Source organism: Trachinotus anak, unplaced genomic scaffold, assembly GCF_046630095.1.
Source record: "Trachinotus anak isolate AG129_WGS33_773 ecotype Australia unplaced genomic scaffold, CSIRO_AGI_Tana_v1 ptg000023l, whole genome shotgun sequence".
NCBI lineage: Eukaryota > Metazoa > Chordata > Actinopteri > Carangiformes > Carangidae > Trachinotus > Trachinotus anak.
The window spans coordinates 9782958-9800000 of NW_027273874.1; the positions used below are offsets into that span (position 1 = coordinate 9782958).

Consider the following 17043-nt stretch of genomic DNA (forward strand, 5'->3'; position numbering starts at 1 on the left):
ACTCCGTTTTATTTCTGAGTGAAGATTGTTTCATTCAAACTGAGGAACAACAGCTTTTTGATCTGAAGAAAGAAGCGTCCAGTTAAACCTGGTCACAGTCACGATGTCCGTCCTGTCTCACAGACTACCTGCGTTTTACCTGATGGTCCATGATGAAGTTTGACCTCAGGTCATTCAGCAGCGTGTTGGTGGAGGTGTTGTTGATGGACTCTCTCCCTTTGTTCTCAGTGTGTCTCCATGTCGGCTGCCGGCTGTCTGCTGACTGAGGATCAGCTCCTGTGCTTCATCTGTCTGGAAGTCTTCACTCTTCCAGTCACGTCTCCGTGTGGACACAACTTCTGTAAAGGCTGCATCACACACCACTGGGACGTTAGCGTCTTGTGCCAGTGTCCCCTGTTTAAAGAGCGTTTTGACAGGAGACCAGATCTGCGGATCAATCCCTTCATCTCTGAGACGGCGGCTCGGTTCAGACACAGCAGGACGGAGAGCCAGCAGCAGCTCAGAGCAACCAGCTGCCAAACCAGGAGACGTTTCCTGTCATGAATGCAGTGGCACTAAACTGAAAGCTGTGAAGTCCTGCCTGGTCTCTCCTACTGTGAGACTCACCTGAAGCCTCACCTGACCACGTCAGGCCTGAGGAGGCATCAGCTGATCGACCCCGTGGAGAACCTGGAGCGCAGGATGTGTCCGAAGCACGACAAACCTCTGGAGCTGTTCTGCATCTGCATGCTCTGCTCTCTGTTAGACCACAGGGCTCATGTCTTTGTTCCCCTGAAAGAAGAGTGTGGAAGAAGCAAGGCCCTGCTGGGGAGAACAGAGGGTAAGATTTATCTGATGATCCAGGAGAGGCGACTGAGGATCCAGGAAAAGACACTCTCAGCTAAACTCAATAGAGAAGCTGGAGACAGAGGGATGGCAGCAGGCCTTCAGGTCCTCACTGATCTGATGCAGTTTCTTGAAAGAGGTCAAGAGAAACAGGCTGGAGGATTCATCACAGAGCTGGAGCAGGAGGTCTCTGAGCTGATGAGGAGAAGCACTGAGGTGGAGCAGCTCTGGTGCTCTGAAGACCACTTTAACGTCCTCCACAACTTCTGGTCCCTGAACGTTCCTCCATCCATGAAGGACTGGACCGGGGTGGGCGTCCGTCAGCCGGCGTATGAGGAGCTGGTGAGGAGAGCTGTGGTGGGAGCTGTGGAGGAGCTGCAGGAGACATTCAGGAAGGAGAAGAAGAAGCTTCTGGAGGCCGAGCTGAAGAGGGTCCAGCAGGACGAAGTGGACGTGACTGTGGACCCTCAAACAGCAGCAGGACCCTGGCTCATCCTGTCTGACGATGGCAAACGCCTCAGCGTGGCTGATGTGAAGAAGACGCTCCCAGACCAAGCAGAGAGGTTTATCCTGGCGGTGGAGTCTTCGGGAAGCAGGGTTCCTCCTCAGGGAGGTTTTAGGTGAGGGGGGCGATGAAGGGGGACGTGGGGGTGGTCAAAGAGTCCGTCAACAGGAAGGAGAAAGTCACCAAGAGCTGGGGAGCGGCCACTGGATCCTGAGTCTGAGGAAGGGAAAGGAGTCCAGAGCTCGTGGCAGCCGTGATGTTCCTCTCAGTCTGACGTGGCCTCACAGAGTCGGGGTCTGTGGACGATGAGGAGGGTCTGGGCTCCTTTATGATGCGGATGCTGCAGATCTGCTCGTCCCCTGCAGCGACTGCCACTTCACTGAGAGGCTCTTTAACCCGGTCGAGCCGTTTGAACTCTGCCCCTCTGATCCTTTCTCCTGTCGATCACATTGATCAGATCCGATCGCCTGATCAGTTTCACAGTTTGTTCCTGTTCCTGAGCTGCACAGGTCCCACTCACACAGCGACAGACACATGATGCACACACGTCAGGACGTCGGACACAATCTGACGACACACACAGACCTCTGTTCATCAGGGTCTGAGTGGGAAGTGAAGCCCCGCCCACCAGCACGTTTCTGAACACAGGATTGGACGCTGCTGTCCAGATGATTGACAGGTTTTTAAAAGAGTGGACAAAAACCTACATCTGAACAACTGATATTTCCTGATGTGTGTGAAAGCAGCATGAAGCAGGTCAGATGTTTGGAGGATGATCGTCAGTGTTTAACGTGTAATCTTCTGAAAAGTGATCCAGAGGGTTATTGATGAATGAACGATTGATGATGATGTGATCGGCTCCAGTTTTACAGCTCTGACCCAGAGTCACCACACTGAGGACAATCAGGAGTAAATACACACAAAGTGTGTGTTCTGTGAGAATGTTGTATCCCTGTGAACATGAGAAGTGTTGGTCTGTAACACAACTCTAACTTCCTGTTGGTCTTTATTTCAAATGAGCGGCTGAAGTTTGAGGCTCGATCCAGAACTGATGGAATCCTGGTCTGAGCTCCACATCCAGAAATACACATTTCTTCTTTAATCTGTGCAGATTTATAGCAACAGTTTCATCACAACTAAACACTGTCTGCATGATGTCACTTCATAAATCCTCTCCTGTTGATTAAAGCACTGAAGATGAATTTTCTCCACTGAACCCGAGAATAAACAGGAAAAACCTCCACATCAGGAAACTGTAAATGTCTGAAGATCATTTATTCTGATCTCTTCATTGTTTCATCTGCTCATTATTCTAATGGATCAACCGACGTGTTGCTCGGTGTGTTCACAGACTTCCGGTTGAAATCGAAAGTAAACTGCAGCTGCTGCGTCAGAGGAAGTTCCCGCCAGTCAGGTGAGTCCACCTGTCCAGGTGTCTCCGTCAGTCTGTTCAGGAAGAAGCGGATTTAACGAGACTGATGAAGATGAAGATGAAGATGATGATGACTGTGATCCTCCTATACGGTAAGATACACACACACACACACACACACACACACACACAGAGACACACACTAACACACGGACACACACACACACACGGACACATACACACACACACACACACACACACTCACACACGGACACACACACACACTGACACACGGACACACACACACGGAGACACACACGGACACACACACACACACGGACACACACACACACACACACACACACACACACACACACACACACGGAGACACACACACACACGGACCCGCTCTCCTTCTCTGAACTCCTGGATTTGGTTTTTAAACAAAGTGAAGTTTCCTGAAGTTAGAAACAGAAGTTTTCAGAAACTTTCATTAGTTTGTGATTAGTTTGTAGTTTGTCCGTCGCCATCTTGGTTTTTGAACCAGAAGAAACCATATTTGGAGGAGAAGGTGGAGCTGAGGAGGAGTGAGGGGCGGAGCTGACCTGCTCTGTCCTCTATCCTGATTGTCAGGTTCAGTCTGTCAATCACACGGTAGCCCCGCCCTCATGCGTCCCCTGCTTTATGGTCTATTTTCCTCTAAATGGATCATAATTTAAAATGAACCTCATGTTGTGTTGAAGACTTGAAACTAGAGACTGAGACAGAAACTCATCAGGAAACGTTTCCTGAGGGAATAAATCAGAGAGAAGTGGAGACATTTTCACAGAGACGTCAACACAATCAGACTGTTTCCAACCAGTGGCGTCGGCCCCTGATGGTCAGTAGAGAGACGCAGCTTTAAGGCTCTTCAGGAGTCTACGTCCAGGTTCATCATCAGGCTGAGAGCTGCCATGATGCTCTTTAGAAAGTGAGTTATTCATCACAGGACATCAGTCAGAGTTTGACTTATCATGAGGTGTTTTACTTCTGCTTTACTTCTTCTGGTCATTTTTGATGAAGCAGTTTGGTCCCTCTGGGTTATAGTGCAGTGTTATCTACAGACCCCCCCTCCTGAACCCCCCCTGAACCTGCGCCTGTGGTCAGTAACAAACCTCCCTCTGAGAGTCAGTAGATGAGGAGGAGGAGGCTGAGAGCTGTGACCTGGGTCCTGAAGGTGTTTGTGCAGCAGCAGTGAGTCCAGTCACAAACCGGATCAGACCGGTCTCTGTCTCAGCTGAGGACGGAGGAGTGATGTTGTGTCTGTGTCCTCAGTTTCCCAGCATGCCTCAGCCGTGGAGCTGTATGAGGGGACAGACTTTGTCCTGCTGGCCTGTCAGTTTCCCGCCTTTGACCTGTTGGAGCCCTCGGTGGTGTGGAGCCGCTCCGACCTCAGACCTTCAACCGTCCACCAGCGTCAGCTGGACGGGGACCAGCTCAAAGACCAGAACCAGCGCTACAGCGGCCGGACGTCGATGAGGACGGACGCTCTGGAGACCGGAGACCTCAGCCTCACTCTGAGAGAACCCACCACCAGGGACAGCAGCACCTACACCTGCAGCGTCAGAGACGGGGGGGTAGAAGTGAGCCGAGGAGAAGTACCACTGCAGGTCAAAGGTCAGTAGATACAGATCAGAGGTCAGAGGTCATGGCCTCTGCTTGTTGTGATTTCTTTCATTTTTATTGGTTTTTATTAGTTTATTGTTGTATTTCATGTTGTTGTTTGTGTGGACTACAGAGCCTCCAGACTGGAGCTGGATTCTCGTAGCCGTCCTGGTTCTGCTGGTTCTGCTGGTTCTGCTGGCTGTTGTTGTTGTCGTCTGTGTCACACTGAGAAAAGAGAAGAAGAACATGGAAGGTATGGTGTGTGTGTGTGTGTGTGTGTGTGTGTGTGTGTGTGTGTGTGTGTGTGTGTGTGTGTGTGTGTGTGTGTGTGAGAACATCAACATGAACACTCCTCAGTCAGATCTGTGTCGGCTCTGGACTCTGGGTTTGTAGCAGCTGCTCAGAAACAGAAACAGGTCCCTGATCCTGACTTGGCCCTTTGCTGTGTGGCCCCTCAGCTGGAGGTCTGGGGACCTGAGTGTGTGTCCTCCTTTAACCCCTGTTGTGTTAGAACAGGGTTTACACCTGTGATGTTTGACTTCAGTAACCAGCTCTGAGAAACTCTGATCATCCTCCACACTGACCTCAGGTCAGCACAGGTTGGACTTCCTGCAGAGGTCAGAGGTCAGAGCAGAGGTGGACTCAGTTTGTTGTGAATTGATCAGAAATGCTTCATTTTGTTGTGTTTATTTTTGTTTATTTGTTGTCTTGTTGTTGTTTGTGTTGCCCACAGCCCCTCCCCCACTCTGGCCCTGGACTCTCACTGCCGTCCTGTTTCTCCTGACGTCTGTTACTGTCTGTGGAGTCAGTGTGTATCAAGGGATGAAGAACATAGAGGGTAAGTGTGTGTGTGTGTGTGTGTGTGTGTGTGTGTGTGTGTGTGTGTGTGTGTGTGTGTGTGTGTGAGTATGTGTGTGTGAGTGTGGGTGTGTGTGTGTGTGTGTGAGTGTGTGTGTGTGTGTGTGTGTGTGTGTGGGTGTGGGTGTGTGTGTGTGTGTGAGTGTGTGTGTGTGAGTGTGTGTGTGTGTGTGTGTGTGTGTGTGTGTGTGAGTATGTGTGTGTGTGTGAGTGTGGGTGTGTGTGTGTGTGTGTGAGTGTGTGTGTGTGTGTGTGTGTGTGTGTCTGTGGAGTCAGTGTGTATCAAGGGATGAAGAACATAGAGGGTAAGTGTGTGTGTCAGTGTGTGTGTGTGTGTGTGTGTCTGTGTGTGTGTGTGTGTGTGTGTGTACTTGTACTTGCTACATAGTAAGGACCAAAAAAAGTATTTTACTAACAGAGTGAGGACATTTTGGGAAAGTGAGGACATTTTGGCCGGTCCTCACTTTTTGAGACACCTTCAAATCACATGTTGAGGGTTAAGACTTGGTTTTAGAGTTATGGTTAGAATTAGGTTTAGGTTAAGGTCAGGGTCAGGGTCAGGGTTAGGCACTCAGGTGTGATGGTTAAGGTTAGGGTAAGGGGCTAGGGAATGCATTATGTCAATGAGTGTCCTCACAAAGATGGAAGTACAAGTATACTTGTGTATGAGTGTGTGTGTGTGTGTGTGTGTGTGTGTGTGTGTGTGTGTGTGTGTGTGTGTGAGTGTCAGTGCAGCAGGAGATCAGATTTAAATCACTGTTCAGACAGGTTCAGCTTCATTCTCTCTCTCTGTCAGACAGACAGATAGACAGACAGGTCTCTCTCTCTCTCTCTCTCTCTCTCTCTCTTTCTCTCTCTCTCTCTTAGTCAGACAGACAGACAGTCAGACAGACAGGTCTCTCTCTCTCTCTCTTTCTCTTTCTCTCCCTTAGTCAGACAGACAGACAGGTCTCTCTCTCTCTCTCTCTTAGTCAGACAGACAGGTCTCTCTCTCTCTCTTTCTCTTTCTCTCCCTTAGTCAGACAGACAGACAGGTCTCTCTCTCTCTCTCTCTCTCTCTCTCTTAGTCAGACAGACAGGTCTCTCTCTCTCTCTCTCTCTCTCTCTCTCAGACAGACAGTCAGACAGACAGGTCTCTCTCTCTCTCTCTCCTCTCTGTCAGACAGGCAGTCAGACAGACAGGTCTCTCTCTCTCTCTCTCTCTGTCAGACAGACAGACAGTCAGACAGACAGTCAGACAGACAGGTCTCTCCTGTGTGGAGGATCCATGATAATCAGACGTCTTCATCAGGAACAGTTGGAGAACGTGTCAGAGAACTGTTCCGTCACAGTGAGAAACAGGAAGTGTGTTTCCTTCATTTCTCTGGTGGAACCGATGATGTCAGAGCTGATCCATCTAAAAACGCTGGGCTTCAGGACCCGCCCCCTTCGATCAATAATCACATGATCAATTTGACTGACGGAATCTGCTTCCTCACACCTCTCAAGACTCAGGTTGGAGGTCAGAGGTCAGAGGTCAGACTCTCCTCATTACTGGACTTTGTTTATTTGTTGTCTTGTTGTTGTTTGTGTTGCCCACAGCCCCTCCCCCACTCTGGCCCTGGACTCTCACTGCCGTCCTGTTTCTCCTGACGTCTGTTACTGTCTGTGGAGTCAGTGTGTATCAAGGGATGAAGAGCACCGAGGGTAAGTAGCAAGTACTGATCTTCATTCAGCTTCATGTCATAAATATTATTCGCTTCACTGACATTTCAGTCTTCAGAGAGATTCTGTCGTTTACTGACAGTGACTCTGCTGCTGTAGAAACTAGTTCAGTTTGTTCTGATCCTGTTGTTCATGAAACCAGTAAAGAAGCAGATCATCTGTTCTGTTCTGATGATCAGATCAATAACATCATACAGCTGCACCTGATGAGAGGAGCTCTGCTGTCTCACTGCATTCGCTCTGAGCTGGAGACATGGGCCGTACATTCACTGGGTTTGTCCAATCAGATGAGTCCAGCCTCAGGTCACCTGGTGTCAGCTGACAGGATGGCTGAGGAAGACCAAGGAGCTGTATATTCACTCTTCAGTATTTGTTTACTTCAAGGTTCAGGGAGAGTAATAGATTACTTCTTACGCCTTTAAAAGTAATCAGATTACTTTTCTTATCACTTCACATCCAAAGTAATTAGTTACATTACTCATTATATTACTATATTACTTTCACTTCACAAAAACATGAAACATTGCACATTCAGGATGATACTGCAGCTTCCTGTTTGTTATTTCAGCCCCGACATATTAAACCAGGGCCTGATGTTCAGAGGTGAATAATGATTATTGATTATTAATGAATATTATTGCTCCAGTCTGCACCAAACCTCCCGAACTAAACAGTGAGGAGGTTTGGTGCAGAGGTCAAAGGTCAGAGCAGGAGACTCAGGTCAGAGGTCAAAGGTCAGAAAAGGAGACTCAGGTCAGAGCAGGAGACTGAGGTCAGAGCAGGAGACTCAGGTCAGAGGTCAAAGGTCAGAGCAGGAGACTGAGGTCAGAGCAGGAGACTCAGGTCAGAGGTCAGAGCAGGAGACTCAGGTCAGAGGTCAAAGGTCAGAGAAGGAGACTCAGGTCAGAGCAGGAGACCCAGGTCAGAGGTCAAAGGTCAGTGAAGGAGACTGAGGAAATGTGTTGTTTTAAAGTTCTGTTTGTGTCGACTACAGAACGACAACGACAACAACGACATCGTATGAGCCACAAGAAGTTCCTGTCTTACTTCCTGAAATCAAGAGGTATGTAGTGTGTGTGTGTGTGTGTGTGTGTGTGTGTTTGTTGATCATAAAGTTTCATTCATATTTGAATCTCATGTTGTTGTTTGTGTCGACTACAGGTCCTCTTCTAGTCGCGGTCAAGGTTCTCACAGCTGTCCTGGTTCTGCTGGTTGTTGTTGTTCTCAGTGTTGTCATGGACAACGAGATTAAGAACAAAGAAGGTGTGTGTGTGTGTGTGTGTGTGTGTGTGTGTGTGTGTGAACTTGTCCTCCATCAACATGGACCTCAGTCAGATCTGTGTCAGCTCTGGACCACACTGTTGAGCTCAAGGTCAAAGGTCAACGTCATGATGACTTCACAAAACATGGTTTTGGCCTTATGAACACAATAACTCCTCAAGCAGTATGTACAGCTCTGACGTTTGACCTTTGACCTGAGCGTCAGTGAACACAGCAGCTGCTCACACATCAGTGTTGGCGTCAGAGCATCAGAGTAACAGAGACAGTCACACCTGTAGGAACGTGACCCCATGATCCAGGTCACCTTGAAGCAAACACGTGCATCAGTGAGACGGTGAGGTGAGGGGGCTGACGCAGATCAGCTGATATGAGGGCGACCTCAGAGCTCTGCAGCAACATGAGGGAAGCTTCTAGTCTGACTCCTCTGATGCAGAAATCAGTGATTCAGCATCAATAAAAGCTGCAGGTGGAAGACCAGACTCCTGTGTGAAGACACCAGGTGGTAGGAGAGACTGCACCAGGGGCCACAGGAGTACGGTGGCCCTGAGAGCCCAAAACACTGCCACTTAGAAAACACATGCAAACAGACTGAACACAAACACTGGAGCTGTGAACACTGACCACACAAAGGAAGTGTCTCCAGGGGACACTGAACGTGAGGAGCAGGTGTTGTCACTGATTTGTGACCTGAAGTTAAAAACACTGAACAACAGGTGCAGCTCAGTTCTTATCTGACCTCAGCGTCACGACCGGGGGTCACGTGACCTGCAGTTCACTCTGTGGACACCGGGACGTCACTGATGATGTCACTGTCTCTGTGTCTTCAGTTTCTCAGCACGGAGACACTGTGGAGGTCTACGGGGGGAGGGAGTCGGTCCCGCTGCCCTGTGAGGACTCTTCTGTACCTCTGAACCCCACAGTGACGTGGAGCCGCGACGATCTCAGTCCCTCAACCGTCCACCAGATAAACCGGCTCGGTGACGACCTCAGAGACCAGAACCAGGTTTACAGCAGCCGAACCTCGATGAGGACTGACGCTCTGACCACTGGAGACCTCAGCCTCACTCTGAGGAAACTCCACCTCTCTGACAGCGGCAACTACACCTGCACCGTCACAGCGTTTGGAAATGAGCGGAGACTGAGAGACATACAGCTGCAGGTCAAAGGTCAGCAACAAACTCTAACACCTACAGTAAGGACAGGTCAGAGGTCGGAGCTGTAGGTACAGGTCAGAGGTCAGAGGTCAGAGGTCAATGATGTAGATACCTTCTGAGCTAATAAAATATTAGACATTAATGAAATAATCAGAACTAGAACAAGCTGCGTTATGTTTCAGTTCTCTTGTGACTTCCTGTTCAGGAGGATTGTTTTCTTGGCTGTGGTTAGGACTGTGGGGAGCATGTGACATTTGTTTGTGTCCATATTAATGTTAGTGAGGTCACCGAGCAGGCAAAGTGAGGGGGGGGGCAGGGATGGGATGTCTGGGGGGGGGGGCGATAGGTCTTCACAAATCCTCTGCCAGAATTTGCTGACCGGTGTGCAGCGGCTAAAAGCAGCAGTTAGTTACCTGGTGCGTCGTTCTTGCAGCGAACACATCTGTTAGTATCTCTGATACCCATCTGGAACATCTGGAGCATCAGACCTGACCTGAATTAACAGGGGTTCAGGAGCAGGGTCACAGGGGTCACGTAAAGGTCATGTTGTTGTTGATGATGATGTTTATCTTGTCCACAGAACCGTTCTCTGGCCTGGTTGAATTCTGGGTTCTCCTGGTTCTCCTGGTTGTTTCCTGTGGCGTCATTATGGTTCTGCAAGGATTAATGAGAAGATTCATCATCACAGGTGTGTGTGTGTGTGTGTGTGTGTGTGTGTGTGTGTGTGTGAGTGTGTGTGTGTGTTTGTTTCTGTGTGTGTGTGTGTGTGTGTGCGTGCGTGTGTACGTGTGTGTGTGTGTGTGTGTGTGTGTCTGTGTGTGTGTGTGTGTGTGTTCTACAGCACTGACAGTAAAGTGAAACTACTCCAGTCCGTCACTTCCTGGTCCTTGACCAATGACAGTGAGGCTACATTTTCAGGTTAAAGTCACAGGGAACAGCCTCTCACGTCACTGAGCTGTGTGACATCATCCAGGACGACCAGTGACTGCTGAGCGTTGATGGTGGAGGCCGTCAGACTGTTCCACCATCAAACTGTGGTCAGACTGAGGTTCTCCTGTGAATCCAGCCTCTGGTTCACTTTGATCCCTCTCAGATCACCAAGGTGCTGGTCTCACTCTGCAGGAAGCTGTAGACCTCAGACCTCAGAGCAGACCTTTCAGACAGAAGCGTGTCACCTTCCAGAGGTGGGCGGAGCCTCGGTGAAGACCGGTCTGACCGTCCTGGGACCAGGTGAACAGGTTCAGATCATTAAAAGCTGGACCAGTGGCGTCCACGCAGACTGAGGACACTCTGCACATTCAGCACCGTCTCCTGTTAAACTTCATGTCTCACTGACGTCTTGGACAAAGTCTTCTACCTGTAACGTCCACGTGGACGTGCAGGAGGACGCCAGCGTCTCACCCTCACTGCTGTCCGTCACAGGCTGCTGCTGCTGCTGCGTGTGACACAGTGACTTCATGAGTTTACATCTGTCAGTGTTTATTGGTCCAGAGCAGATGACGCTGCTCCCATATGGTTTCTCTTCATTCAACTCAGATACAAATAAACTCAGCTCCTGTTGTTTCCCCTCGTCTGTTTTAGTTCAGCTGCCCCCCCTCCTCCCCCCCCCGACATTATTTATCTAAAGCAGAGATCAGACAGCTCATCAATCCACTCATCAATAATCAGAAAGACAACTTTCATGTGCACCACAGGTCAGAGGTGTGTTTTACATGCAGAGCATCAGTCCTGTGTCTGTATCAGGGTTTTCTGCACTGCTCATCTGTACAGAGTCGTGGGGGCTGGAGCCAACCCCAGCCCCCACAGGGCTCCAACCCCTGGATACCTCCCAGGAAAGGCTACAAGATCAGCTCCACTGGTTGTGAGCCACTCGCTCAGCAGAATCAGGGTCCTGCTTCCAAATGGAGACAGTCATTTAAGGAAATCAGGGTCCTCATGCAAAATAGTGTCCTTTGAAACATTAAAGTCCTCCCAGGTAAAAGGCTAATTAAAAAGTATTTGTCTGCTGGCTCTATATTGGTCAGTTGGTTCTGTCTCGTTCTGTCGAGTTGAGGACCCAAATGCAGACAATGCAGGAGAAGGTGGAAAAAACCAGAGAGAACACACAGAACTCAAAACCCAAACTGGAGAAAAAAAAGTGGAGAGCAGGAAAACAACTGGGAACACTGGACGAAACAGGAGCAAAAGACACCAGAGCACGAGACTGAAACAGAACAAGGCAAAGACAGAGACTTAAAGACACGGGGAAGGAAAACAATCAACCACGAGGGAAACGGGACAAAGACAGGAAGTAACTAAACTTGAGACACACCAGGGAAGATCCTTCAAAATAAAACAGGAAATAAGCAAAAAGTCCAAGTCAAGAGTCCAAACATAAAGTGTCCCTCAGGACAAACCCTGACCCTGAAGGTCCAGACCTGACAGACAGAAAGCAGCAGCTCCACCATGAGCAGCAGAGACAGCAGCTTCAACAGTCTGCTCTCCGTCTGTCTGCTGAGCGTCCTGTCCTCACTGAGGACTTTCTGTCCAACACTCAGACACTCAGCCTGTTACTCTGAGGACAAACGTCTTCATACAACACTTTGATGTCAGTGATGGAGACGTAGCAGCTCACTGTCTGTCTGTCTGCTCCCAGTGGCTGATGGGATGTTGGTCCTGTATTCTTGCTGTGAGCCCAGAGTTGAACTTTGACCTGATCAACGTTATTGATCCAGAGCAGCTTTGACAGAGATGCAGAGATGAGCTGAGTGGATCCTGTGGCTTCACTCATGTTGACAACAAACTGTGAGACTGTGATGTGAGGAGTGTTTGTGTGTCTGTGTTGTGCTCTGATGTTGAACATGTGTGTGAAATGTTGTGGAGCTGAGGTTCATCTCCAGACTGAGAGGAGACGATCACAGCACCATCCAGACTCTGATCCTCTCCAACACCTTCAACACCTGCTTTTAGTTTCTAGATTTCTGTCCCTGTTACCTTCTGGTCTGATCTGGTTCTGTCCTTCAGGTTTCTCTACAACTTTGTGATCCTTCAGTAAAGAGATTAAAACCTGCTGCTGCTGTCTGAACAGCTGATCATCTGGTTTGTTGTCCTCTCAGGCCAACAGGTGGAGGTGGAGGAGGAGAAGGGGGCGGAGTCTGTCCAGCTGTCCTTCGTGACCACAGCTGATCTGTCTGGAGACGTCAGAGTGGAGTGGACGGACAGAGACAACAGGAAGGTCCATGTGTATCAGAACGGTTCTGACAGACCTGAAGACCAGGACCAGGTTTACAGAGACCGAACAGAGATGAAGGAAGACCTGCTGAGAACTGGAGACCTCAGTCTGACCCTGAAACACCTCAGAGTCAGAGACAGAGGAGACTACACCTGCAGAGTCTACAAGGACGGAAACTTCCTGAGAGGGAAAACAGTGAAGGTCAGTGTTGTTTGTTTGTCTCTGGTTGTTTGTTTGTCTCTGGTTGTTTGTTTGTCTCTGGTTGTTTTTTCTCTGGTTGTTTGTCTCTGGTTGTTTGTCTCTGGTTGTTTGTTTGTTTGTCTCTGGTTGTTTGTCTCTGGTTGTTTGTCTCTGGTTGTTTGTTTGTCTCTGGTTGTTTGTCTCTGGTTGTTTGTCTCTGGTTGTTTGTCTCTGGTTGTTTGTCTCTGGTTGTTTGTTTGTCTCTGGTTGTTTGTCTCTGGTTGTTTGTTTGTCTCTGGTTGTTTGTCTCTGGTTGTTTGTCTCTGGTTGTTTGTTTGTCTCTGGTCATTTGTTTGTTTGTCTCTGTTTGTTTGTTTGTCTCTGGTTGTTTGTCTCTGGTTGTTTGTCTCTGGTTGTTTGTCTCTGGTTGTTTGTCTCTGGTTGTTGGTTCAAACAGATCAGACAGTAGTCCACAGATTTGTGATTGCAGCCTCAGATTCTAATAAATGAATAAATGTGTCTCCAGTCAGTGAAAAGCTGTTAAACCAGTGTCAGACTCTCTGCAGCTACAGTCAAACACTCTAAATACATTCAGTCCAGTTTTGAAATGTTAAAGTGTTCCAGCTGCTCCACGGTCGTCCTCACTCAGAAACATCACTTCACCTACAACATGATGTGACAGCTGTGATTGGACGGTTCATCAGTGAGACCAATCAGAACAGATGATTCTTCATAGATCAGAGCCTGAAGCTTCACACTGATTCTTCCTTCACAGTGATGAATGTGTAGTAAATGTTTGAGAGCAGCTGATGGACGATCTGACAGAGTGTGAATGTCTCAGAGTCTCAGGGTTTTAAAGACAGAAGCTGAGGATGAAGCCTCCATGTGTCATATCTGACTGTCAGAGGTCGTCTGTGTCCTCACACTGACTGATCCTCATCACAGAGTCATGTTAGTGACGACAGGTCTCAGGTGACAAACTGATGATCAGGATCTGAATCTGCTCCAACATGAACTCTTTAGATGAACGTCTCTGACCTGCTCTGTGATGAGGACAGGATGAGGAGGAGACAGACAGAAGAAAACCTGCCAGAGAGCAGGTCAGCTTCACAGAGGCTGTTACCTTGGTAACTGACTCACAGTTAAAGTGATCTCAGTTTCCTTCATCTCAGGATTAAGACACTCAGAGTTTTTAAGAAACCCACTTTCTGGAGTAGAGTCCTGGTTCTGTCCTTCAGGTTTCTCTACAACTTTGTGATCCTTCAATAAAGAGATTAAAACCTGCTGCTGCTGTCTGAACAGCTGATCATCTGGTTTGTTGTCCTCTCAGTCCAACAGGTGGAGGTGGAGGAGGGGGCGGAGTCTGTCCAGCTGCCCTTCGTGACCACAGCTGACCTGTCTGGACACGTCAGAGTGTTCTGGTGGGACAGAGACAACAGGTGGGTCCATGTGAATCAGAACGGTTCTGACAGACCTGAAGACCAGGACCAGGTTTACAGAGACCGAACAGAGATGAAGGAAGACCTGCTGAGAACTGGAGACCTCAGTCTGACCCTGAAACACCTCAGAGTCAGAGACACAGGAGACTACACCTGCAGAGTCTACAAGGACGGAAACTTCCTGAGAGAGAAAACAGTGACTCTCAAGGTCAAAGGTCAGTGTTGTTTGTTTGTCTCTGGTTGTTTGTCTCTGGTTGTTTGTTTGTCTCTGGTTGTTTGTTTATTTGTCTCTGGTTGATTGTTTGTCTCTGGTTGTTTGTCTCTGGTTGTTTGTTTATTTGTCTCTGGCTGTTTGTCTCTGGTTGTTTGTTTGTCTCTGGTTATTTATTTGTCTCTGGTTGTTTGTCTCTGGTATTTTGTCTGTCTCACTGTCTTCTGTCTTTCCTGCAGAGAGACGTCAGGACAGAAACAGAAGCAGCTCCATTGATCCAACTCCTCTGATGGCTGATCAATCAGTTTGATTGGTCTGTTGATCTTTGATCATTGATACAATCTGACTTTGGACCAGAGAGAAAACGGAGGTGGAGGAGCCGATGGACGATGGATGAAGACAGGAGGACACTCTGAGTCCTACTGACTCAGTCACAGTCTGCAGACTCAGTATTGATCAGTATTGATCAGTATTGATCAGTATTGATGCCACACTCTCATGTGTCACTGCAGCCACATGAAGCCTTCAGACTGTTAGTGGAACCAGATGTGGTGACTGAGGTTTGTCTTCATCACTCTGGAGTTTCAGCTCAACCGTCCATGATGTCAAATCACTACAGACTGAAACTGGACTTTTCTTTGGCTGCAGCTCAGTGTAAAGTCAGCACCACCTCCACCTGCTCCACCTCTTCCTCCGACTGCAGCACTGTGTGGACCTTGTGTTTATCTTGTGCGTCTGTGATTTGTCTCGCTTTTGATACACTCTTGAGGGGCGTTCCTCAGGTATAAATGTTTAGGTCTCCCCATGCCCAGGGTCTTTCTTCATTCTCACCACTCGTGTGTTGATTGACCTTTTCTTTGCAAAGAAAATAAAAACCTTGTCGGCCGGCAGAAGTCTCTGTTTCATTCCTCACCAGCAGCAGAGAATTTCCACAACACACACATGAAAAAAACAGAATTTTTTGACTGTTGGTCGAACTAAACAAGACATTGAAGAAATGATAACATGTCTTTTATTGAGAAAACCATTGATCAAGAAAATATAAATATATATAATAAATAGTAAAGGCTGAAAATCTGAGCAGAGCTGAAGGTAAAAGTCCAGCTGACTCGTCCTTTTCCTGCCTGGTCTCCATGACAACTGTGTCATTAAACCATGTCAATAATTAATGTGGACTTTTGAGTCTGTTTGTTTGTTCATGGATGAAGTTTTCTCTTAGAACCACTTTCTCTCTCACACACACACACAGACACACACACACACACAGTTTTTACATGTGACGACAGAGAGGGAGTGTGTGTGGTAGAGCGAGGTAGAGCTGCAGGAAGTGGTCGTCGACGAGCCGAGGAGCTGCAGCTTCACACCAGTCAGTGAGTACAAACTGGGAGAAGTGGGAGCGTCTCAGTTCGCAGCAGGTCAGGTGGTGTCTCCTCAGTCATTGGACATGAAGCAGGTCGTCCTCAGTCTGTCCTCACTGAGTCCAACATGGAGCCGGAGTCAGGACGTTGTTCTGAACTGGTCCATGGACGAGATCCCTCTGATCACACCTGGCTGCACAGGTGAAGGTGAAGACAGAGGACGCTCTGTTGTCATGAGACACTGAATGAGGACGTTAAAGACCTGAGGGACAGACTGAGCCTCAAACAGACAGACAGAGACTTTATTCTTTATTCAGACGCTGCGTTCAGGGTCACATCACACTGTCAGGACATTACAGTTCTCTGTCTGCTGCTGCTAACACATCAAATGTCTTTAAGGCTCCAACCACTGGTTCATCATGAGGCCGTCTTCACCACCTTCATCATCATCATCATCAGTAACCTCTGCAGAGACAGCTCGACCAGAAACCCAGTTCCTGTCCTCTTCATCGTCTCCTCCTCCTCCTCATCTGACAAATAGCAAACAGCTGATTTATTCACCTGAGTAAGATGTTGTGTGTCTCTTGTTGTGTGTCTGGTGTCATGTGCCTGGTGTTGTGTGTCTGGTGTTGTGTGTCTGGTGTTGTGCGTCTCTTGTGTCTCTTATTGTGCGTCTCTTGTCGTGTCAGGAACCAGAACCAGACAAATAGCAAACAGCTGATTTATTCTCCTGAAGGTCTGAAATGCAGAACAGTTAAATACAAACTCATGCAAAGCTTCACTGCAGCAGCTGAAGATAAAACAAGCCCAACACGACTCGTCAGGACGCCGCGGTTTCCGTGACGACGCAGCATCGTCCAGTCTCTGCCTAAGAGAAGCACACTGTATAAAACAGAGGGGTCGTGTGGCGGGAAAACCAGCGGCAGCAGAGATCTGTGGAGCGACTTGCTGCTCGTCCGTCAGCGCCGCGTGTTCAAATACAGTTTGGAGGGAACCCCCGCCTGACCTCTGACCTCGGCACAGGTAAGATGTCATCACAGTGACATCACAGTGACATCACAGGCCTAATGGAATAACTGAAGTGTTTCATGTTTGTGGCCGATTTATCAAACCAAGGTCGTATGATCACAGCTTCTCATTATTAGTAATTAGAAGGTTTCTCATGATGGAGGGATGAAAAATAAACGAGCTAACCCTCAAATTTAAATGTGAAACCAGCACAGATGAAGATTCGGGTTTAAAGGCATCATCATCATCATCATCATCATCATCATCATCATCATCATCATCATCATCAGGCT

The 17043-nt window shown here is 48.3% G+C and overlaps 1 protein-coding gene across 1 annotated transcript in view; it reads left to right on the forward strand.

Moving 5' to 3' along the window:
• LOC139606596 (muscle M-line assembly protein unc-89-like) overlaps positions 1–17043 on the forward strand; it is an 89548-nt gene that overhangs the window by 31684 nt on the left and 40821 nt on the right. Inside the window, exon 9 of the mRNA XM_071458852.1 lies at positions 14065–14388. Within this exon, the coding sequence (XP_071314953.1) occupies positions 14065–14388 (324 nt within the window). The remainder of the gene's footprint in view (positions 1–14064; positions 14389–17043) is intronic.